The sequence below is a fragment of the Phlebotomus papatasi genome, chromosome 2 (genome assembly GCF_024763615.1).
Source record: "Phlebotomus papatasi isolate M1 chromosome 2, Ppap_2.1, whole genome shotgun sequence".
NCBI classification, from domain to species: domain Eukaryota; kingdom Metazoa; phylum Arthropoda; class Insecta; order Diptera; family Psychodidae; genus Phlebotomus; species Phlebotomus papatasi.
This window is the reverse complement of record NC_077223.1, coordinates 39,996,340-40,019,721: the sequence shown is the minus strand read 5'-3', so window position 1 is coordinate 40,019,721 and position 23,382 is coordinate 39,996,340. Positions and strand designations below refer to the sequence as shown.

Below are 23,382 nucleotides of genomic sequence, written 5' to 3'. Positions count from 1 at the left end.
CTCTTGTCTCCATTTGGATTAATATGTTTCCAATAGAAGCATTTTACACTTGGTTATTTTTCTTGTATTTAAGAAGTTTTCCAATTATATCTAAAGAATTTTCACTAAACAGTAACATTCTAGAAGAGTCAAGGAGCAAATTTATGTAATTCTCTTCAGAAAAAATATGAGCCTAATCACATCGAACAGACTAGGCTTTTCTACATGGTCATTGCTTTTTTACGCCTTCATTGTTTTTTACACGTGGAAAAAATACTCAAAAAATGCGGTACCAAACCATTTTTTTGCACTAATTTGATATTTTTTACACCTTATGAGACAATATTCTTTCAAAAGAAAATTATAGTAAAATTTTCCGATTATTAGTACCTTGAGCAAAGAGCAAAAAGCAATTGACCGGTCAATTGCTCTTTGCTCTTTTTTTCGAGGTGTTTAGATTTGGCAAATTTTTCTAATACATCATTTTCTTTTTGAAGAATATTGTCTCAGAGAACGGAAAAACATCAAATTGATGCAAAAATTGGTTTGGTGCCGCAATTTTTTGAGTATCTTTTAGACGTGTAAAAAACCAATGAAGGCGTAAAAAAGCAGTGACCATGTAGAAAAGCCCAGTCTGTTCGCTATGAATGTGTTGAATCTTCTGTCAATGTTAAAGCGAGTGGAAATGGTTGACATTTACCCTATCTTTGGAATCTTCCTAATAACGATTTTTCAAGGTCAAAGATTAAAAAGGCTCTAGAGAGCGCATTTATCAACCGAATGGAGTCATATTTGAGCTCGTTGGAAAGGTCTTGGAATTTCCAACAAAACTGAACCGGTTCCAATCGATTTTGACCAGGAAATTACCCGATTCATAAGCGATAACTAATTTTTATACGAAATTCAATTAAATTACTCCTGAGGAGTAATTTGGGAAATATTTTGAGTAATATATGAATCGGTTTAAATCGGGTGAGAACCGGTAAACAGTAAATGATGCGAAAGTACTTTTGAGGTATATTATTTAAGTCACGAGTTCGAGCAATTCGCAAAGCCTGGAACACTCTGCCACCCTTTTGTACTTTATGACCTTAATATAGCATTTTTTTATTTTGCTAGCTTATTGAAAAAATAAACAGTAAGTTTACGTTTAAAAAAAATATTCCATTTGCCACAACTCTGTCAAAACACAGCAAATTGAACGTCGCAGTGTTATGATATCCCACGGAAATGGTTTTTTTTTCATCCTTTTGAACAATAGCAAACAATTGAATAATGCAAATAAAATCAGGGCAAAAGCACAATTTTCAATTCAATCTTTTTCGTTCGTATAGCCAAGGCAGAGAGAGACTGAGAAAAACAACATGAATTAATGAGAAGAAATTGAAATATGATTTTTGCTGAAGAAATTATTCCACGATTTTTGCATTTCTTACATTATCTCTTCGATTGAAATTACGAGAACCAACAAAATTACCCACAAAAAGCCTAAAGCATAGTAAATTGATGAACTTTCAAAAATTAATTAAATTAGTTTAAAAATTTTGTGTCTAAAATAATGTCTCTTTTGCTCAACAATGCATTTTCGTGCAATCTCACACGATATTGATAAAAAAAGAAGTTGGTTATAAGAAGATTGAATTGCAATTGAATTTCTCAGGAGCTTCCACCTTCACCATCAATTTACCACCCATCGTGCTTATAGTAACAATAGAGGTTGAGAGAGAAAGAAAAATCGCCATTTAACGATCCAAAAGTAAAGTATTTAGAAGTTATAAAATACCCACACACGATGGATTTTTTTTCTTTCCTACCTCGTTGTTTGCTTCTTGAGAGATTTTTGTTTTTCTTCTTCTACAACTCCTCCACACTTTCTGTCCAAGAATTATTAGTGGAGAAAAAAAGGGGTGGGGGCAGGAGGGGGGCTGTGGGAGGGAAGAAAACCTCACCAGGTAAATCACAAAAGAAGTGAAATACAAGCAGTTTTTCCTGCATCCCGAAGCGACAACCCAAAATGAAATCACGTACTATATGTTTTGGGAGGAGAGTCAAAAGACTTTCTCATTGTCTCTCTTAATATAGCAAAATTCCCTCGTGCAAGAGTTGCAAGTGAGGAGACCACAGAATTACGCCACCCGGTGTGCCAAGTGTTTTAAAATGTGGGAAAAATAACCCCCCACACTCCCACGCTGCAAACCATATCAAAATCAACGTGAAAAGTCCACAAATACACCTCACATTATCCCCCTGCCTCTCTGTCCCTCCCCTCCTCCTCCTCCTCTACCCTTTTATTATTTTGTCCACTATACACATACTCTTTTGTAATTAAATTTTATGCCCAGGAGGTAATACCCACTCAGAAAAGTGGCATGGAAAGACTGCTTGAGATTGAACAGAGTGCACGATATCAAATAGTTTGTAGGGAAATGAATTTTCAATGTTTAAATTGCAAATTCCACTATTTCCAATCTCAATACAAAAACCCTTCCGGTTCAGCACACTAAAAAATAGGCCACACCTCCTTTGTAATCACAATGACAATCGTCATACAAAGCTTGAAGGCTTTCAGTGGGCGTGGCTTTCGGCAACGGGCGGAGTTTACAAAAACAAACTTCATTATTTACCACCTCAATTTCCAACAATCATGCCGCATTAATTCACTCAACACAGGTGAAAACCATGCACATAAATGGGCGTTACTTTCGATAAGGGGTGGAGCTTACAATTAGCTGTGTTTTTAATTATTGTTTCCTCCCCATTTCCACAATCATACAGAATCGTGAATAAAAATCAGACACTTTTAAAAATAGAACTATGCAATGGGTGTGGCCTTCGGTTGGGGTGGGGCTTACAAGGAAACGCATATCTGTTTTCTTAGCACCTCCTTCTTTTTATTTTATTTAACAACAAACCGAATAAAAAAAATTGAACGTTAAAAATGGAATATTTTTAGTAGAGCTTTTAAAACATTTACCAATAATTTTACTAGATATAACTTAAACAAAATTAGAAAGAAATACTAAGGAAGAAAAAAAGACTAGGGTAAATGTCATAATTCAAAACCATTTCCAGACGCTTTAACTTTGACAGAAGATTCAACACTTTAAGTTCATAGTTTTTCTGAAGAGAATTACATAAATTTGCTCATTGACTCTTCTAGAATGTTACAGTTTCGTGAAAATTCTTTAAATATAATTTGAAAACTTCTTAAATACAAGAAAAATACGCGAGTGTAAAATGCTCCTATTGGAAACATATTAATCCAAATGGAGACAAGGGAAAGTTTCTAATTGGAGACAAACAGTGTAAGTGAAACCGCGACAAAAGGCTTCCAAAACCTTGTTGAGTTGCTCCTGAGTGCAGGATTTGTTCTTATTCCTGGTCTTTTCTCCTTTCCCATCGAAAACAATAAGAAAATCTCTCCAAAAAATCATATTTCCGGGGTTTCCTATTGAAGCATTTGCAGACACTTCAGAAAAACCCTTTTTGTTCACGAAATAAGTAATTATTTCATTTGAAAACTTCACGTACCGTTAACAATAAAGATTAGCACTTAATTTAACTAAAATTAGCCAGAAATATGACATAAATGTTAAATAAAACGAATAAAAACAATTACCTCATTTTGTTTTTCATTGGAAAACAAGGTCGATCGATGAAAAATTCGATGGTGAAAAGGTACACTTTTAATTTTTCTGAGAAATTAACAAATTAAAATTTGTGAATATGAATGGATTTTCGCTTTATTTGGAGCAAAATTAACTAAATAATGAAACTGAGGTATAGAAAATATAATATATTAATATAGTAATTTAGTAGTGTATTTATCATGAAAACAATGACGTTTCCATTTGGAGTAGCGAAAAATTTCCCTTTGGAGCAGGTTTTGAATTAGCTTAATTTACCCTATCTAGAGAAAAAAAAAGAAATAAAAAAAAACCAAATAAATCTTTTGGGAATTTCAAGGAAGCTTAATCCAATAAATTTAAATATTATGATGAAATTCTAGCAATAAAAAATTAAGAATTGTATCATAAACTTTCCTTGAAAGTCACGCCCACTTGCATGCTTTGTGGGTGTGGCCTATTTTGTAACGTATGCTTGGACAATATAAAACATCCTCTTAAGCAACTAAAAAAGTGAATTTTAGTTTTGCATAACTCCTAAAGGGGGAGTGGCCTAAAAGTGTTTTTGAACAAATACCAAGACTTTTTGGATTTAACCTACAATTAGATTTGTAGAAATGTGTTATCAATCAGTATAATGTCATCACTATTGTTGCGAATTACTTTGGTCTATTTCTGGGCAAATTTGGTCAGTAAATTTGGTCAGTAAAAAGATCGATTTTTTGTCAATAAATAGTTCAATTTTGGTCAGTAAAAATCGAATTCGGTTATGATTTCTGCACGTTCTTTCGCTTACGAAAATGTTATGAAATCAAAATTCACATCTCTTTCTTTCTCAAACGTTTTGCATTTGAGAGAGTGTGGGATTCTCACACTATTCTTCTTTCAAAGGTAACACCAAAATAAATTTAGTTCAATCAAATTTTGAGTGAAAATGAGTGGGATAGACATGCCCAACGTTAATAATGGATATGTGAATTTTATTTTAATATTTTTTTCTGATCTAAAATCAAAAAAGGCATTGCTGTCAAAATTTGACTTTTCTGTTCATTTTGAATTTATAACGGCTCTGGTGAACACCTTTTAGATCAGGAAAATTTCATAATGTCAAAATGCACATCCCTTTTCTTCTTGAAAGATTTGCATATATCTATCTTACTCTCTCGCACTCTTCTTCTTCTTCTTTTGAACATCACACCAAATTAAATTTAGTTCAGTCCAATTTTGCGACCGAAAAAGTGGGATAGAAAAAGACACGAATTTTGATTTCATGAAATTATACCGAACTAAAAGGCGACCCGAAAGCAGGGGAATGTGGACAGGAAGGGATTTTGAGGAATATAATCAAAAGAAGAAAAGAAGTACAAGGAATGCATTTGGAGAAAAATAAATTGATCTTTCGAAAAATACCGCTATTTTTTTATAAAATTACTGTTTATTCTGCTACAGCTTGACTTAAAAAAAAAACGGAAAAGGCTACCTGGAGACGATGTGGCGATATTACAATGAAAAAAAACGTGGTTTTTTTAGTACTTTACTGTTCTCAAGTGCTTCTGTATTATCGACATTTTTGTGTTGGTTTCTGTCTCTACTGTTTTCACTAGTCCTTATCGTGTTCTAAAACCATAAAAAAAAAAGCCGTGACAGCAACTAACACAAAGAAAAGTCGATTATGTAAGAAGCGCCTGAGAACAGTAAAGTACTAAAGAAACATGTTAATTTTCAATTGTCATCATCATTATTGAGCTACTTCAATGAAAAATTTAATGGGGAAAACATTTTTTTAGTACATGAATGTTCTCATGTATTTCTGCGTATATCGACTTTTCTTTGTGTTGGTTCTTGCCAAAACTGTTTTCCTCAGTCCTCCTCATTGAGTTCCAAAACCATGAAAGAGTCGTGACAGAAACCAACACACAGAAACAAAAATCGATAATGCAGAAGCACCTGAGAAGAGTTAAGTACTAATATAATGTACAAGAGAAAGGTTTTTCCTTTTCCTTTTTTTAGTTTTGAGTAGTTAACGTTTACAAAATTTAACTCACAGCATTTCAGAATGTCAAAAAGAAATGGAGTGTCGCCATATGCGATGTAGGAGAAAGCGCGCCACCTTTGGACGATTTTTGCTTCGTACAAAATCATTTTTTTTTTTCAATGTGTTTTTTGATTTTTTTTTTTAGATGAATTTGGCCATTAATAATATTATATTTTAATAGCTAGTCCAATTCCTCAAATTTTCAGAAAAATGCTCTGGATGAAATCCTTAAAGTACATAGAGAAAAAATTGAATTGTTCGAAGCTTGAGTTGTCAGAACGTAGCGCGCTTTCCCCTAGTGACGTCAAGTCATCAGTCGAAGGGCACGGTATTTATATATTGCTCTTCATAAAAACTTGCACATTGAACGTGTTTCATCGCGCACAAAATTTCGACGAAATAGTTAGTTTAGTACTAGTTCCTTGCAGTAAAGTACTAAAATAAAGTTCGAGAGAACAGTGTGTATGTTTTTTTGTTTTTTAGCACTACACTGTTCTCAAGTGCTTCTGTATTACCGACTTTTCTTTGTATTGGTTTCTGTCACGACTGTTTGGTGGATTTAGAACACAGCGAGGACAGGCAAAAATAGTCGATACAGGAACCAGTAGAAAGAAAAGTCGATAAAGCAGAAGCATTTGAGAACAGTTGAAGTGCTAAAAAAAACATATTCATTTTTCATTGGAAAAGCACCATTATGCCACTTTTTACCCCAAGTGACCATTTTTGATAATATTTAATTGAATTTTGGAATAGTTTAATTAAAGTGGTCCCTCCGCCATCGTTCTTTAATCTATCACCACAGATAATCCTAACTACCACAAACTATTCTAGACTTATCACTGACCATTCTATTGCCAGATAAATTCCTGTGAATGACCATGTTTCCACACACTCAAACTTCCTTTCACGAGTAAAACACAAAAATGTAACTCTTTCTCTTTGCACGTTATTGTTTTAGTTGCAAACAAGAAAATCTTATGTTTTATCCAAACGACAAAGCATTTAATTGGTGACGCAATCCAAGAAAGGAAATCCATAGAAAACAGCCAGAAATTGGGATTTTGTTGCAAAATTCACACAAAAAAAAAGAGAAAAACATTCCTGAAGATTTTTCTTTGAGCAAAAAATTTCACTTGCAAATTTTTGCAAGTGAATAAACAAAATATTTGGTATGTTACAAAATCTTGGCATAATCTATATCTTCATTATGCAGAAAAGTTTTGTTCAAATTCCACAGATTTTTTTTCTTGGCCGTTTTGCATGAAATTTAAAAAAAAAAAAAAGATTTCGGCAAAATAGCCAAGGCACAGGGTGAAACATTGAAACTTGGATGAAATGTCCGGGAAACATTGAGGAATAAAAATGGTCAGGAACTTACCTGTTGTGTGATTCCCAATGAACTCGAAGTCGTCATCCTGATCCCAGTGCTTCAGCGAGAGGTTGTTGAGGGGCGTTGCATTGGCAAATTCCAAATTGGCAAAATGCCAATCGAGAATCTGACGATCTTTTGAAGATAAATACACATCACTTGGAGGATTCATCTCCAGTTCTTTCAACTTCACTTCCATGTCCTCCTGCGCCACATTGAGACGCTCAATCTCTTTCCACACCATATTCCACTCCCTGACAGCCTGTCGGGCACTAAATTCACACTCAATGTACTTCTGCTCATTTTCCGGCGTCTTCTGGGGCTTTGTCTCCTGCAGGAAGTTCGCCTTGGACTTGAGCATCCGCATCTCATCCATGAGGTCACTGATCTTATTCTGGTTGTCAATTAGCTTCTGCTGAAGACCAATCACGGAATTGAGATGCTGCACTTGCTTCTCCTTCACGTGTTTCTCCTGCAACTTAATGATCCACTCCAGAGCCTGACCAAGGGACACTGGATTGTTCCCGGCATAGTTAAAGTCCAGCTGATGGGAGAGGTAGCTGGTGGATTCCAGCAGACGATTGAATTCCCTCTCAACCATGTCATCCTTGTGCTTAGGAACGGGTTTCCCGCCAGCTCCATACAGCGGACAAGCCTGCTTAATGGGCACCATCTCCATGCCCGTCTGACGGCTGAGAATGGTAATGGGATTCCCCCAGATTCCCGTGACCACCATCGCGCCCAAATCCGCGTGATAGTTATTCTTCCGGAATGTCGCAATTCTCCCTCCGACGCGATCTCTTGCCTCCAGGACAATTACATCCATCCCAAATTGCTGCAATTGCTGTGCAGCAGCCAATCCCGAAATCCCAGCCCCGATAACAATAACCTTGGCCAATTTCTTCACCGGAATCGGCCTCAGACGCTTAAAAATGCCAAAATTGATAAAGCCATGACGCTCCAGGAATGCATGGATGTTCTTCAGCAGCCCCGGATCACTATCAAAAGGGCTCTCGATATTCTTAAGCGCATCCTCAAATGTCAACTGCAGCTTTGGATTCTCAATCCACATCTGCAGCAAGCGATTCCGGATGTTCAGGAAAACCCTCTGGGCAATCAGTCCATTCTTTGCAATCACGGGAAAACAGGCCGCCTCGGCCGATGTCATCTTCTCATAGGGCAATCGACTCTGAAAAGCCGCTCCCTCGAGCCCAGTCAAGATATCCTTGAAGGATGGCTCATCATCCGGAGCATCCTTGCTGTCAGAATCCTTCGACGGACTCACGGAACGATCTCTCTTCCCGCGCGTTCTCTGCTCAGACTTTGCTTCAACCCTTCCCATCGCCCCTGTCTTTGCCTCAGCACTCCCGGAAGCGCCCTCGCCAAAGTACTCAACCTTCAAGTGGCAAAAAAAAACAGCCGGAATCAACATAACCTCACAATTGCTTCCCCCAAAAACTTACCTTGGCCTTCTTGCGGCGACTCATGCGCCTCCCATCGGACTCCTCACGTCCCTCGAATGCCTGAGCCCCAGAAGATGCCCCCGGATCAGCCCCCTCGGCCTGAACAAGGGACGGACGGGGTTTCGCCGGGATCCTAGTGATTGTTATTTCACTGAGCGTCGTCACTTCAACGTCCGAATCGTCACTGATCACCGTAACACAGTCCATTTCTCCGGGAGTCGTCATCACGCACGCACGCACGGTCAATTCACGGAAAATTCACTGAAAAACCCGCCGGAAAACACTCACAACAAACCCGAGAAACACCGGAGTCGCGGATGTAAACAAAACTGAGCGGAAAATTGAAGAGTCGCGCAGCTGTACGAGTTGTCGATGAGTTATCTTCCCGCCAAATTCGATTAAATTTCCCGCCATAATTCATAAAAAAGCGGCGGTTTATAGCCCGAAAACCCCGAAAAAGTCGATTTCACGGCAGAAAGAAACTGGATCACAAGATCAGCTTTTCATTATTTTTTCTACATTGTTTTTCCGACTTTGATTTACAAAAAAAAAAAAAAACTGGAAACAATTTATGACTTAAAATGCTTAAATAATTCAGTAAAGCCATTCAAAGTTCAAAGTTTTCTTTTGGAGGTGAAAATGGTCTCAGTTTAGTCTTCGATATCAATTTCTTCAATGCAATTCTTCATTCTCAAAATAATTTATTCAACTGGATGAATTTTTACACAGTCCAAATTGCAATTTCTTCAGAGTTGTTCTGTAAAAAAAAATATCGTTTACCTTACCTGAAGCGTCAATTTTAGGCATAAACATCGAAGTGAAAATATTACGGTAAACAATTTTGGCATAAATTTGTTCAAAAGGTTCAAAAAGACCCAAAAGGGATAGTAAAAGCCTTTTAGCATTGCAGAATGCTCGAACTCACGGGAAAGAGTCCCCCGCGAATCATATTTTTGCATGGATTTTGAGTATATAAATTTTATTTTTCCAACTCCATGTTTTTGTGACACTGAAAATATTTTTTCACCGGGCATTCAGACAGTGAATTAGTTTTTATTCTCTCAAAATCACACCTATTAATCCGCGCATTTTCTCTAACACATGCAATGTGTCCGAATGTGTCACTCAGCATGTTTTGAGCAGAACACAACTGATTCCAAAAATGACCAGCCACAAATTTAAAGTGAATTTTGGGAAATTCCGTTTGGAATCAAGCAAAATTTCCACGGAATTTCCACGGGAATTTTCACGGAACCTCCACGGAATTTCTACGGATCTTCCACAGAATTTCCATGGAATTTGCACGAAATTTTCTAATTAGAATTATCAAAATTATTTATTCAGTTTCATTACATTTAGGTTATGATGGTAAAAACGATATAGTAATACTTAGGATTGTTGAGGCCTTTGTATCTCCCGTGCATCTTATTTATTCAGAACCAATTAGATTTATGAATATAACTCAAATTCGTCTTAGGCGTAAGATCCTTATCCCCTCCCTGGACGATACTAGAATTTCACTACATATATCCAATGAAAGGCATTCCCAAAAGAAGTGCTCGACTGTCTCCAGGGCAGCCCCACAGCCTCTACAAGATGCTGATGGCGCTAAGCCAATCCTGAACAGAGTGAAACATTAGAAAACAGAAACAGCTTAGAACAGGTTAAGTTGCTGTATGCAGATGATTTCGCTTTCTGCTGTTCGTGAGCTATTCTTTAATTCTAGCACTTAAGATCTTTACCGATTGGAAATAGTACATGAGAACGGTGAAGAACATCCTTAACTCTTTCGTCTCCTTTGGGACTCTGGGTACCCATGGAAAAATTTCTTTTTTTAGACAATTTAGAATCGATAAAATTCCGATTCTTGTGGATGATTACAAACTACAAGGATGTCCAAATTTAGGATATTTTTTGCAGGATCCTAATTAACTCCTGAGCTTAGATATTTTTGGTCAAAAATCGTGAATTTTCGATTTTCTGCTTCCTTGGAGATATTGTGACTGTTTTGATATTTCTAGACCCGAATAAGGAAAAACCTCTCGGGGCCAATAAGTATGATAACTAACAATTACAGATTGCATAAATTCGAAAAACTATTTTTTCTTAAATTTTCAAAAAACTTGTTCAAACTTTATGGGTACTCTAGTCCCCAAAAATCTAGAGGTCAAATGTAAGATTATCCCGCCAATGTCCGCCATTTGCTTTTTGACACTAACCTTGTAATAAAATTCCAAACGGGAGCGACATTTTTGCCAATATGGCCGATAATTTTAACAATTGGCAGCGTGGGAGACTGCTTTCGGGGAAGTTTTTCCAGTTTTTCCTGATTTTAATGAATTCTGATTGTCTATGAAGTGTTTTTTTTTTGGCTCTTGAGAAAGCTTAATGTGTCTGCAATAACATCGTGTTGAAAGAAATGTGTTTTAAAGTGTTATGTGTAAAATATTATGAGGAATCTGTTGACAAGCAGGAGCTGGGTGTCTTTTTAGCACTTCCTGGACATCCCACAAGATACTGGTCAATAATTCACCTTGTTTTAGTGATCAACATCGTACAGGAGTTCTTTGACACGCACAAATAGTTTACAAAATCGATAATATTGGCTTTGGGAAAATTGAAGTTTGTATCCTTTGCGTTCTTTTGGGGACGAGAGTACCCATGAGTTTTCCAATTTCCCAGAGGAGGAAAAAATTCTTTCTCTGTAAAAGTATCATATTTGACCAGTAAGAGTTACAATAAAGTGAGTTTTAGTGAAATTCGTTCGCTGGATATGTTGTGGTCCGGAAAGAGTTAACCCTTCAGGAAAAAGATGTAGCATCATCTATCTTGAAAATACATTCAAACTTTTGTAAAAGCTTTAAATTTTAACGAAGACCAAAAAAAATTGTCTCCATGAATGAGAAAACAAATTGAAATCGGAATCATAACATTATAATATAACCATCTTTCTTAGTCATTGGACTCAATCTTTAATCTTCCAATTTTGCCCAAAAGATTGCAATCTTATCGTTCTTCCTTTTCGAAAGTCTGAGTCTCAATTCTACTTCCGCGGAAATACGCAAAATAATATGTCAGTGCGTCAAAGCACACCTTCTTAATCACTAAACTATATCGGACATTGTGATCTTATCGAAGAAAATTGCCAAACGATGTTTCCCACAGAGAGACTTTTAATGGAGCGTCCAGTAAAAATCAAACCTCTGCAGAATATCAAGCAGTTTGTCCTAGAACTTGGAGGAATGTTCACAAAAAGCGTGATTTTAGTGACACTTTTGGGAGGTGCATTGGCTGCAGTCAGCAAGCCAACATGCAACGAAAATTTAACTGAGGATTACGTGCAAGATCCTGAGGCTTGCAATCGATACTATCGATGTGTCAATGGGCAGATGCATGACTTTTCCTGCCCCTTTGGGATGCACTGGCAGCAAGAAGAACGCAAATGTGTCCTCGAAGGTCAGTCAACTTGCAGGGTAAGGAAGCAAGATGAACCAATAACGATCAAAATTTAAACAAGTTGGTTTTCCTCAGATGAGACCTAATGATATTCCGGATTGGCCACCGATTTACCCTCAACCAACCACTGCACCGCCCAACACACCCCCAACTGCACCACCTACTTGTGCACCTGGCGTTATGGTCGCTTGGCCGGATAACCACGACTGCCGACGCTTCTACCTTTGTATCGAAGGCGATCTTTGGCACATGTGGTGTCAACCTGGAACACGCTTTGACTACATGACTCGTCGATGCGATCCTAATGCTATCTGCGTTCCAGGAGCAGTTGTAGGTCTCGAAGAAATATAGTCTTGAGACAATAAAGATGGATTGGTAAATCCTACTTGCTAAAGTTTCTTGAAATTTGTCTTAAACTGTTGCTGGTTTCAAGAAAAATCCAACATTCGAACAAAAAATATTAAGTTCAACCTGAGCAACCTTAGTACTGTTATATTTTATAACACTTTGAAAATATCTATCAACAACCACAGAAAAAATGCACCGATTCGCAGAGTGTTTCTAATAACTTACTGTTATAATTTAAAAAATCTATATGATTTGAGATAGAGTAGTACAGTTTTATATTTTCTAAGAGTATAACAGGTTCATCACACAATAAACAACATCAAGAAATAAAGGAATCTTAATTTAGTCATTTATGTCAAGTGTTCAAATGTAATACTTTTAGTTTTGACCAAAAGCCAATGACTCTTTGTAATGTTAACCTCTTTTCGATGAACTATATACGTTCACGAAAAACCTAGCTGTTATAAACATTACTATTCAAATATCTTCCTCCTGCTTCTAAGAGGAGTTTAAAAGCCAAAGCATTTCGCCAAAAAAATTAATTATCAAATATTTAGTTATCGAAAGGGACTTATGGCCTCTACACACTAGAGAAATTTATGTCCATATTGAAGAGTTCTTCCTACACGAGCGTAGGGAATTTGCTTCAATAATGGACATTAATTTCTCTAGTGTGTAGAGACCCTTAATTATTTGGTAATGAAATATTTGGTTATCAAAATTTTGATACTTAAAAATTTATTGATCAAATATTTGGTTGTAAAAATCGATTTATCAAATATTTTGTCATAAAAATTTTTGGATTCAAAAATTTAGTGATTAAATCTTCCATCAAAATTTTGAGGAACAAAAAATATAGCAAATCATATATCTGGTTATCGAAATTTGAAACTTAAGGCCTCTACACATTGGGAACAATTTTCATCAAAAAATGCTTTTTGACAGAATTTTGACGTTTTCATCTAAAGCACTGTAGACAATTTCTTTCAAAAACCCAATTTTTGACGAAAATTGCACCCAACAGCCCCCAATGTGTAGAGGTCTTTAAAAATTTATTCATCAAATATTTTGTCATTTAAATTTCAGTACTCAAAAATTTAGTAATCAAAGATATGGTTATCCAAATTTGGGATTAAAAAATTCAGCGATCAAAATTTTGGTAACCAAAATTTAAGGACTAAAAAAATTAGTTATCAAAGATTTGACTATTATGATCGGGATAAAGAGGAGCCGATAGGGATCATCGACTTATGAAAGTTCACAGAAGACCTAAAATTTGTATCTCAAACCGTTTGGCTTCTAGACCGGTATTTCTGGGATTACAAGACCGGAAAGTCGGATACAGAACGTTATCTTTCGGAACTCTTTAAAGTCCTAAAAAAAATAATCAATTCAGGTATGAATAGGAGATATCGTTCTTTCTCTGATTTATTATTAACAATAGAAAATAAACATTGTTTATGGTGTAAAAACGGTAATTTATTGATTAAATATTTATAATGCCTCGAGAATTCAACGGATGAACCTGATGCGCTTCCAGCACTGGGCATTTCCTGGGTAGTCGCAGAACTTCTTGGTATCATTCCAGTGTGTTCCCGCTGGGCAATTTTGAGGAATGGGAAGTCCGTTGAGGCACTTGAAGAACTTGGTGCAGTCATTGTTGTCTGCCAAGTGAGTGGGGAACTGTGGATCCTCGTGCGGTGGGCAAGTACCAGCCGGAGATGGAGCATTCTGAGGTGGTGGATGTTGAGGAGGATGCTGAATTGGTGGCTCAGGGAAGGGAGGATCAGGATGGTGGGCAGGTGGGCAATTCACAGACTGTTCCCAGTTGCAGGACATAGTATTGGTGTCAAAGAGCAGACCCTGGTCGCAATAGTGTCTCACAGGATGCCCATTTTCACAGCGGAAATAACTACGGCAGTCACTTCCGGGATCTGGGAAGTACTGCCAGTCCTTGCCTTCACACCTTGGCAGGATCTCCCAATCTTGAGCCATAGTACTGGCCACAAAAACACTCAACACAATCAACCACTTCATTTCACAAATGTGTTTCTTCTTACTCCGCAATTACAAAATTGATTTAGCGCTTCCAACACGAAAGGGTATTTATAACATTCCTGAATCTTATCCTACGATCTATATTTCAAATTATTTGGTATTTTTTCTTGCGAAATCTATTAGGAATATCTTGTAAGAAAATGTTGTTGAAGATAAGATTACTGAAAATTACGGAACTGGTGACACAAATATTTTCAGTGGCTGCCGGAAAGGTAACATGCAGACCTATATGTATAAGTATGCATAAGTACAATACGACTACAGAGGGTCCAAGGATTATGCATATCGGAATTATGCATAAACGAGATTAATGCAAGCTGCAAACACATCTATGCATTTTTGCCGGTCATTAGGAGCTCATTTGTAAAATAATTTTTGATAAACCCCTAAGTGGATGCATTTTTTTTTCAAGGCGGTAAATTTGAAATGCGTTATTTATGAACAGTTGACGCTGATAGCCAAAGAAATTGGCGTCTAAAATTTTGCATATTTTACGGCGTTTCCGTAACTTATTCAAAAGAAGTCTCCTGAAAGTATGCAAAATTGCTGTATGCATAGAGCCGTTTCGCGCGCTTTTTTCTCTGCCTCGAAAATACAGTAGACTCTCTCAAATTCGGGTACACTCAGTCCCGGCATTAAGTCCTTCGGGATTATGCACCTGACGGAATTATGCACACACAATTATGCAAATTTGCCTACCATCGGGAGTCAATTTATGAAATCATTTTTGAAATACGCCTGAATGCATACTATTGTGCGACGCGGGAAATTTGAAAACATTTTGCTACTTTTTCAGAACAAAATTTTAATTTCTTTTTTTTAAGGTATTTTTTTTATTATTCTAACCATTTATTGAAGAACTCTGGCCATGTACTGTTTGTTAATGCATTTATATTGTTGAATTAGTTGAAACATTTGAATCTTTTTGTTTGAACTACTTTTACCGACTTTTACTCTGCGCGAAATTCGTTCAACGGTCAATTTATTCAAAAGAAAGCCCCTGTAGGTATGCAAATTTTCTGGATGCATAATGCCATTTCGCGCGTTTTTTCGGTCCCGAAAATGTGCATTAATGCCGGGATCTAGTGTATTTGGGATCGAAATGTTACCAGAATTAGAGAGAAATTCGGGCATCAAATGCTTTGAAATGCAACGATTTTTTGTTCACCTGCATACTCATATTAAGTTTACATATTACATATTAATACATATATCTACATATTAATTCTAAATTTCATGAAAGCCCCTCAACAATGCAAAATCACATCGCAACTGAGACAAAGCATGGCAAATTTGAGCATATTTGTTTCATTCGACAATCATAATCGCACTTGAAAAATGTCAACAAACTTTCTTCAAATTTAACTGCTGCCCGAATTAAAAAGTAGCCCGATGTTAAAGGAGCCGAATTAGCGAGAGTCTACTGTAATACCGGGACCCCTTGCACATGATACAATATAGTCTATCAGTGTGTAAAATAGTAATTTTTAAAAGAACATTTCAGAAAATATATTTAAATTTTGCACTTTTGTATATTTACAGTAGACTCTCTCTCAATTGGGCATTTGGGGCACAATGTCATCCGGTTTATCGATGGATTTGGGCGTCAAAGCCTTTGTAATTTCCACAAAAAGCGCTCAATTATAAAGAATCACGATAAAATAGGAAGAACTACAGCGAATCTGAGCGAATTAGCTTCATAATTAAACGTGAAAATTGTCAACAAAATTTTTCGCCCAATTGAAAAAGAGCCGATTGAGCGAGAGTCTACTGTAGGAGCTTAAAAAAACATTAAATGAAAATATGCCGTTATTTAGTCTTCCTGACCTACGAAACCCGTTAAACTTAAATACAGAATTTGCAATTCTTTCAAGAATTTGATTGAATTTGCTCAACTGAGGTGGCCTCTACACACTAGAGAAATTTATGTCCATATTTAACAGTTATTCCTTCATAAGCGTAGGCAATTTGCTTCAATATGGACATAAATTTCTGTAGTATGTCGAGGCCATAATTATGAAAATAAATTTTAACTGATGGTATGGAAGACGCTCATTGAAGCAACAAGGTGAGCGTGGTCCTGGACGTGCTGCGCTGTGCACCGCGTTGTTAAAGCGCCTCACAGATGGCGCGGTTGCAGAGCATCAGATGATGGAATGTCAGAGTACGCCGCTAGCAGGCAGCGCAGTGAAGCTCGGAAAATGCGCAATAAAGTGACAGTTCCATTTAGGATACGGAATGGAGAGTGATTGCATCGGTTGCATCGACCATTGTCGTATCTGCATTTATTTCCTGTCATCATTTTCGTGTCTTCCAGGGTCTTTATTGAGCCGTAAATATAGTTAAACCACACAGAGAAAATTTTTCAAGTATCCAGATTCAATACCCATGGTATTGATTTTAATCCCACCATTTCAATACCAAAATTATCCCAAATTTTCTTGAAAATAGGTGCATATTGGGATTGATTTTAATTTCTAGAACAAAGTTAAGAAATATTGGGATTACTTTTAGGACATATTGGTATTAAATTTATGAAATTAATTTTTTGAGGAGGAAATCGTATTGTTTCTATCTCAATTTGAGATTGAATTTTAGAATTCGTGGGATTAATTTAATCCCATTGCAGCATTGATTTTTGAAAGTCATTATTTATTAGGAAACAGTATTAATTCTATCCCATTCTGGTATTGATTCTATCCTATTTTGGTATTGATTCTATCCCATTTTGGTATCGATTCTATCCCATTCTGGGATTGATTCTATCCCATTCTGGGATTGATTCTATCCCATTCTGGGATTGATTCTATCCCATTTTGGGATTGATTCTATCCCACTCTGGGATTGATTCTATCCCATTTTGGGATTGATTCTATCCCACTCTGGGATTGATTCTATCCCATTTTGGGATTGATTCTATCCCATTTTGGGATTAATTCTATCCCATTCTGGGATTGATTCTATCCCACTCTATTGATTCTATCCCATTCTCTGGGATTGAATTCTATCCCATTCTGGGATTGATTCTATCCCACTCTTTGGGATTGATTCTATCCCATTCTGGGATTGATTCTATCCCACTCTGGGATTGATTCTATCCCATTCTGGGATTGATTCTATCCCACTCTGGGATTGATTCTATCCCATTCTCTGGGATTGATTCTATCCCACTATCCCACTGGGATTGATTCTATCCCACTTTTAATTCTATCCCACTCTGGGATTGATTCTATCCCATTTTGGGATTGATTCTATTCCATTTTGGGATTAATTCTATTCTATCCCACTCTCTGGGATTGATTCTATCCCACTCTTTGGGATTGATTCTATCCCACTCTGGGATTGATTCTATCCCATTTAGGGATTGGGGATTTATTCTATCCCATTCTGATTGATTCTATCCCATTTTGGGATTGATTCTATCCCACTTTGGGTATTGACTACCCCATTTTGGTATTTTGGTGTGTACACTGTATCCACTGCAGCCCTTTTGCACTAATAACCAGGCAAACGACAGCATACACTCAGACTTCACTTTAAATACAAAACACTCGCACAAGACACGTCATTACCATCTTCCTTCCCAAACCGATTCCAAAAGGACTATAGGGTATTGATTTTATCCCACTGAGGTATATATTCTACGATACTATGGTATCAGTTTTATATTATTAAGGTATCATTCTCATTCCCGATGGGATAGAATCAATCCCAGAGTGGGATTGAATCAATTCCAAAATGGGATAGAATCAATCCCAAAATGGTATAGAATCAATCCCAAAATGGGATAGAATCAATCCCAGAGTGGGATAGATTCAATCCCAGAGTGAGATAGAATTAATCCCAGAGTGGGATAAAATCAATACCAAAATGGGATAGAATCAATCCCAGAGTGGGATATATTCAATCCCAGAGTGGGATAGAATTAATCCCAGAGTGGGATAGAATCAATCCCAAAATGGGATAGAATCAATCCCAGAGTGGGATAAAATCAATCCCAGAGTGGGATAGAATCAATCCCAGAGTGGGATAGAATCAATCCCAAAATGGGATAGAATCAATCCTAGAGTGGGATAAAATCAATCCCAGAGTGGGATAGAATCAATCCCAAAATGGGATAGAATTAATCCCAGAGTGGGATAAAATAAATCCCAGAGTGGGATAGAATCAATCCCAAAATGGGATAGAATCAATCCTAGAGTGGGATAAAATCAATCCCAGAGTGGGATAGAATCAATCCCAAAATGGGATAGAATTAATCCCAGAGTGGGATAAAATAAATCCCAGAGTGGGATAGAATCAATCCCAAAATGGGATAGAATCAATCCCAGAGTGGGATAAAATCAATCCCAGAGTGGGATAGAATCAATCCCAAAATGGGATAGAATCAATCCTAGAGTGGGATAAAATCAATCCCAGAGTGGGATAGAATTAATCCCAGAGTGGGATAGAATCAATCCCAAAATGGGATAGAATCAATCCCAGAGTGGGATAAAATCAATCCCAGAGTGGGATAGAATCAATCCCAGAGTGGGATAGAATCAATCCCAAAATGGGATAGAATCAATCCTAGAGTGGGATAAAATCAATCCCAGAGTGGGATAGAATCAATCCCAAAATGGGATAGAATTAATCCCAGAGTGGGATAAAATAAATCCCAGAGTGGGATAGAATCAATCCCAAAATGGGATAGAATCAATCCCAGAGTGGGATAGAATCAATCCCAAAGTGGGATAGAATCGATCCCAAAATGGGATTAAAATCAATACCAGAATGGGATAGAATCAATACCAAAATGGGATAGAATCAATACCAGAATGGGATAGAATCAATACCAAAATGGGATAGAATCAATACTCATTGCGATTGAAATTTAATGATTTTATGGTATTAAATCAATGACAGAGATTTTCTTGAATTTAATCCCAAAATACCCTAGAATTTAATACCACGAGGTATTGGAGCCCTTTTAATACCAAAAGTATCCCAAAAAAGTATTGATTCTAGGGTATTTTTTTTCTCTGTGCAGATAGCCGGTGTATGTTTGACACAATTTCTAAATTATAATTAGAGTATTAATAAGGTAGATAAGTGAACCACGTAACCACCATGAAGGTTGGAGCGTCACCACAAAATAAAATCGTTTCTTTTTAATCTGGGGCTCCTTGCGAGTTTTCGTAATCTTGCTTTCTTGGTCATCGAAGATTATAATAATAAAACGAGAGTGAGGCCTATGGTTACTTATGGTTTTAGAGGTAGTACTGACGATCCAAGTTGAAAAGTAATCACGAATAAAAGACGAATGCTTAGACAGATCTATGGCTAGTGAGGGAAATAGTTAGTGGAGAGTACCGTACCCGGACGAACCATTAGCTGGAACACCTTTATGATGAGATAGGCATTATGGCCACCATCAAAGCACGCCAAATCAGCTGGCCTGACTGGGCCATATCCAGCGAATGCCAGCTGAAAGGATCCAAAGGATGTCAAAGCTACTAAACAATGAGCCTGAAAGAACAAGGATGAGAGGACCCCCAGAAAGCGATGGAAGGAAAGTGGACAGTGTCCTTAAATAGCTGGAGATGCTGAGGTGCTGGAGGGAGATGGCGCAAAGTCGTCTGGCCTGGAGGAGGATAGTACGAGAGGCCCAGTCCCTTAAAGGGACGTTGCAGCCACCTAAGTAAATAAGTACCTATACGTGATATATATGCAAAGCTTCCAACCAATTCACATTTTATCAGCGGCATCGTGAGTGCATCTTCACTAATTTAAACTGTGGCACAAAATCTGGAAATGAAAAGTTTCAGTTCAAGGAGCATGTTGCAGATTCAAATTCAAAAATTAATAGAATTGGGCAGCCATTATTTTGTAGTTTTAGTATTGCCATGTAGGTGAAAACGTAGAGATGTCAGTTTTTGGTGGGAATTCGATCATGACGGACATAAAAATTTAGAAGTGAGAATTTACTGGAAATTTGTAAGCTTTGATTTATGACAAAGTTTCTGAAGGTCGTTTACGAGGAAGATTTTGAACTGAAAAGTTAGAAAATACCTGATAAACAAGGAAAGAAAGCCAGAATTGCGGAAGATTCTAAGAGGGCAAGATTGCTCATGTAAAATTTAAGGTTATGTTTTAAATGCTCTCATGCGGCTGTCCCCCATTTTGTTTCAGATCTTAAATCTGTGTCGATCGCCAATTCTAATAGTTTGATACGGTTGTACTTGAAGAGAATAAAAAAAAAATTCCGATGGAGATTCGATGATAAAAGACCTAACCTTACCACATTGACCATTCGCCAAGTTCAAAATAAAAGAACCAGACATTTTACTTGCTCATTTTTTTATCTCTTTCTTTGTCAGCCATTCAATTACATCAATTAGCAATAGTATCAACACACAAAGCATCTATGGCGCAATTTACCGCCAATTTATCAAATTAAATCGCCACAGATTGTGGTTTCGGTGTTCATCGCGGAAATTACAGCGTGTACAGTGTAAAATCATCCATTTGAGACTTCTTGGCAGTAGCGCCGTCTTGCCCAGAAGCTCCTCCTCCACCTTTGTCCTGCTCAGCTCCACCGCCTTGCTGACTACCTCCCATGCCCTCAGCTGCAGTCTTTGACTCATTGAGAAGCTAAAGATCAACAAATTTCTTGATAATTTGAAAGAGAAAAAACTGTTTCATAACCTTACTTTTGTCCTCATTCTCTTGATCTTTCGCAACCGCTCCAGCCAATTAGACGCATAAGGTCCTTGTCCTTTATTCTTCAAGCTCTTGGACACAAGAGAGGCGAGCTAAAAACATGATAGAAACCAAAAGAAAAGGCATCATGCATTGATTAAATTTCAAAATGTCGGAAAATGTCACGATTGGTCAAAAAATTTATGCCACGCCCTCTTTTTGAAAATATACCTACCAAACATACATTTTAGTTTATTTAAAAAAAAAATGAATATACAAAATTAAATGCCAGTAGTAAAACAAATTGTCAGTAAATCATATTTAGTTGACGCTTATCCAGATTTATCCAAACCAAATTTTTAATGTTAAAAAGGTATCAAGTGTTCGATTTCAAGTCCATGAAAATTTTTGTGTTCAAATACAGTTTTATCCAAGATTATCCAGCTAAGCAAAATCTTGGATAACCTGGATAACTTTAATAGAAAGTGTATTAATTAGCTTTTAAATCAATAAAGGTAGCTTTCATTTCCAATGTATCAAGTTTATCCAGACAAAGTACCCTCTTTATCCAAGTGCTGATAATCTGAAAATTAACAAAACTGATAGCCTACTTACATTAGCGTGCAAAGCCAACTGCCTAGCAAGGAGAGGAGCGCTGGAATCACTGACGATCTTTGGTTCAGAATACGCCACATACTCTTTGATGTCCTCCTTGGCCCGAACGTACACCCTGCAACTGTTCATTTCCAAAGGTTCCACAATGACACTTGCATAGTTGTACTGGCACTTGATGGTGTTGAGATTGTACTCTTCGCCACTTTCGTTGTATACAATGCTCACAAAATCATTCCCAATGTGTTTCTTTTTCTCTGTACAATTGGGATCCTGTTCCTTGTTAGGCATCAACGTAGCCACATGATACACCACCTGAACAATATCATCCTGCCAGATATACGTAAACTGTCCATCAGCCATGTCAAGATCGATATAGAGATTGTGCTCTTTGGCATCCCTAATGGACACCAGAGTGCCCAGTTTTTGCAGGAATTCAGCATAGCGGAAAGAGCCAAAGCGATTTTTTAGGATTTCAGTTTCATTGTTGCACTGACCCGATCCCACGTACAACACACCAATTTTATGTGTTTCGAAAGGCGGAATTAAATCCAATAATGCAATGGCTTTGGCATTTGTTGCGTCCACCCTCAGAGGCCTCTCAGTCACATTCAGCTGCAGTTGACCTTCGATTGGGACAGATAAAATCGCGATAAAACACATTTGATATTATCCAAGCTTTTGATGCTTAGCTTAGAAACTTAAAGACCCTGTGATTTTTTCTTAAACCTAGAAATTTATCCTAAAAAATATGTATTCATTGTATTGTTATCTGGATAACATGAATAACATTCTTGACAAATTCTTCTTTGACCTCTCAGCAAACACACATTTCTACGAACAATTTCGAAATTTAAAGAAAAGGATTATCACGAGTACAATCAAACTTTTCTTGTGTGAATTTTAGATAACATGGATAAACTGTTTAAAACAAGTATAAATCATGGATAATGGATTTGAAGGCTTTTCAACAAATAATGAATATCGAGTTTATGAAAAAAATGATAAATAATACACATTTTCAATTGGATAATGTGTTATCCAATGGATAATCCCAAATCACCTTTCAGAATAATCAATTAGAAAAATTAAAAAAAAAAACGGACACAAAATATTTTAAAATTGAAAAAAAGATAGGGTAAGTGTGCTAAATTCCGGCCAGCTTGCAATTTCGGCCACCTTTTTTGTTCCTCGAGTTTCCATGAATTTTTAGTTTTTACATACTCTAGAGATTATACAATGCAAAAGAATAACAAAAAATGTAGCTTCAACAAACGAGATGACGTAAAAAGGGCATTAGAAGAATTCCTGAAGGGCAAGGAACTATGAGAATGAAGGTGGCCGAAATAGGGCACCAAAGCTATGTCTAAATTTTTATTCATTTTAAAATGTACAGTAGAGTCTCCTAAATTCGAACGCTCGGGGGGTATTTTTGACATTTCTCACCTCCCAAATTCGAACGATTTTTCAAAACTAACGAAATTTGTGTGAGATTAAATTGTACTTTGAATCAAATTCTCGTACTTTCTCGCAAGTCTTAATGGTAACATACTTCTTTTTCATTTTACACGACCATAATCTATGTAAATATTTAGGAAGAAGCACATAAATATGATTTTCATTCACCAAGAATACGAACTTTCTAACATAACCTCACAATTGACGTTTTGTATCCAAACGGCGTTCGAATTTGAGAGATTCAGAGACTCTACTGTATTAAGAATGATTTTAGAGTAAATAAAGAGGATAAAGTTT

At 36.8% G+C, this 23,382-nt stretch overlaps 4 protein-coding genes across 5 annotated transcripts in view; 1 reads left to right on the top strand and 3 right to left on the bottom strand.

Annotated features, from left to right (window-relative positions):
* Positions 1-8,816, bottom strand: part of LOC129804100 (possible lysine-specific histone demethylase 1) — a 145,838-nt gene extending 137,022 nt beyond the window's left edge. Inside the window, exons 1-2 of the mRNA XM_055851171.1 lie at positions 8,473-8,816; positions 7,019-8,405 (exon numbers count right to left, since the gene is read on the bottom strand). Of these exons, the coding sequence (XP_055707146.1) occupies positions 7,019-8,405; positions 8,473-8,697 (1,612 nt within the window). The 5' untranslated portion in view covers positions 8,698-8,816. The remainder of the gene's footprint in view (positions 1-7,018; positions 8,406-8,472) is intronic.
* Positions 8,817-11,702: 2,886 nt separating this feature from the next.
* On the top strand, positions 11,703-12,607 carry LOC129804146 (peritrophin-1-like). The gene is made up of 2 exons (XM_055851230.1): positions 11,703-11,945; positions 12,004-12,607. The coding sequence occupies exons 1-2, from the start codon at positions 11,715-11,717 to the stop codon at positions 12,277-12,279; spliced, it is 507 nt and encodes a 168-aa protein (XP_055707205.1). The 5' UTR covers positions 11,703-11,714; the 3' UTR covers positions 12,280-12,607.
* Positions 12,608-13,788: 1,181 nt separating this feature from the next.
* LOC129800958 (peritrophin-1-like) lies at positions 13,789-14,313 on the bottom strand. The gene has a single exon (XM_055845704.1). The coding sequence runs from the start codon at positions 14,311-14,313 to the stop codon at positions 13,789-13,791; it is 525 nt and encodes a 174-aa protein (XP_055701679.1).
* A 6,343-nt stretch (positions 14,314-20,656) lies between these two features.
* The window catches only part of LOC129804082 (tuberin), an 18,646-nt gene continuing 15,920 nt past the window's right edge, over positions 20,657-23,382 (bottom strand). For both annotated transcript variants that reach the window (XM_055851113.1, XM_055851112.1), the window contains exons 7-9: positions 21,631-22,253; positions 21,027-21,128; positions 20,657-20,967 (exon numbers count right to left, since the gene is read on the bottom strand). In XM_055851113.1, coding sequence (XP_055707088.1) covers positions 20,812-20,967; positions 21,027-21,128; positions 21,631-22,253 — 881 coding nt within the window. In that variant the 3' untranslated portion in view covers positions 20,657-20,811. The remainder of the gene's footprint in view (positions 20,968-21,026; positions 21,129-21,630; positions 22,254-23,382) is intronic.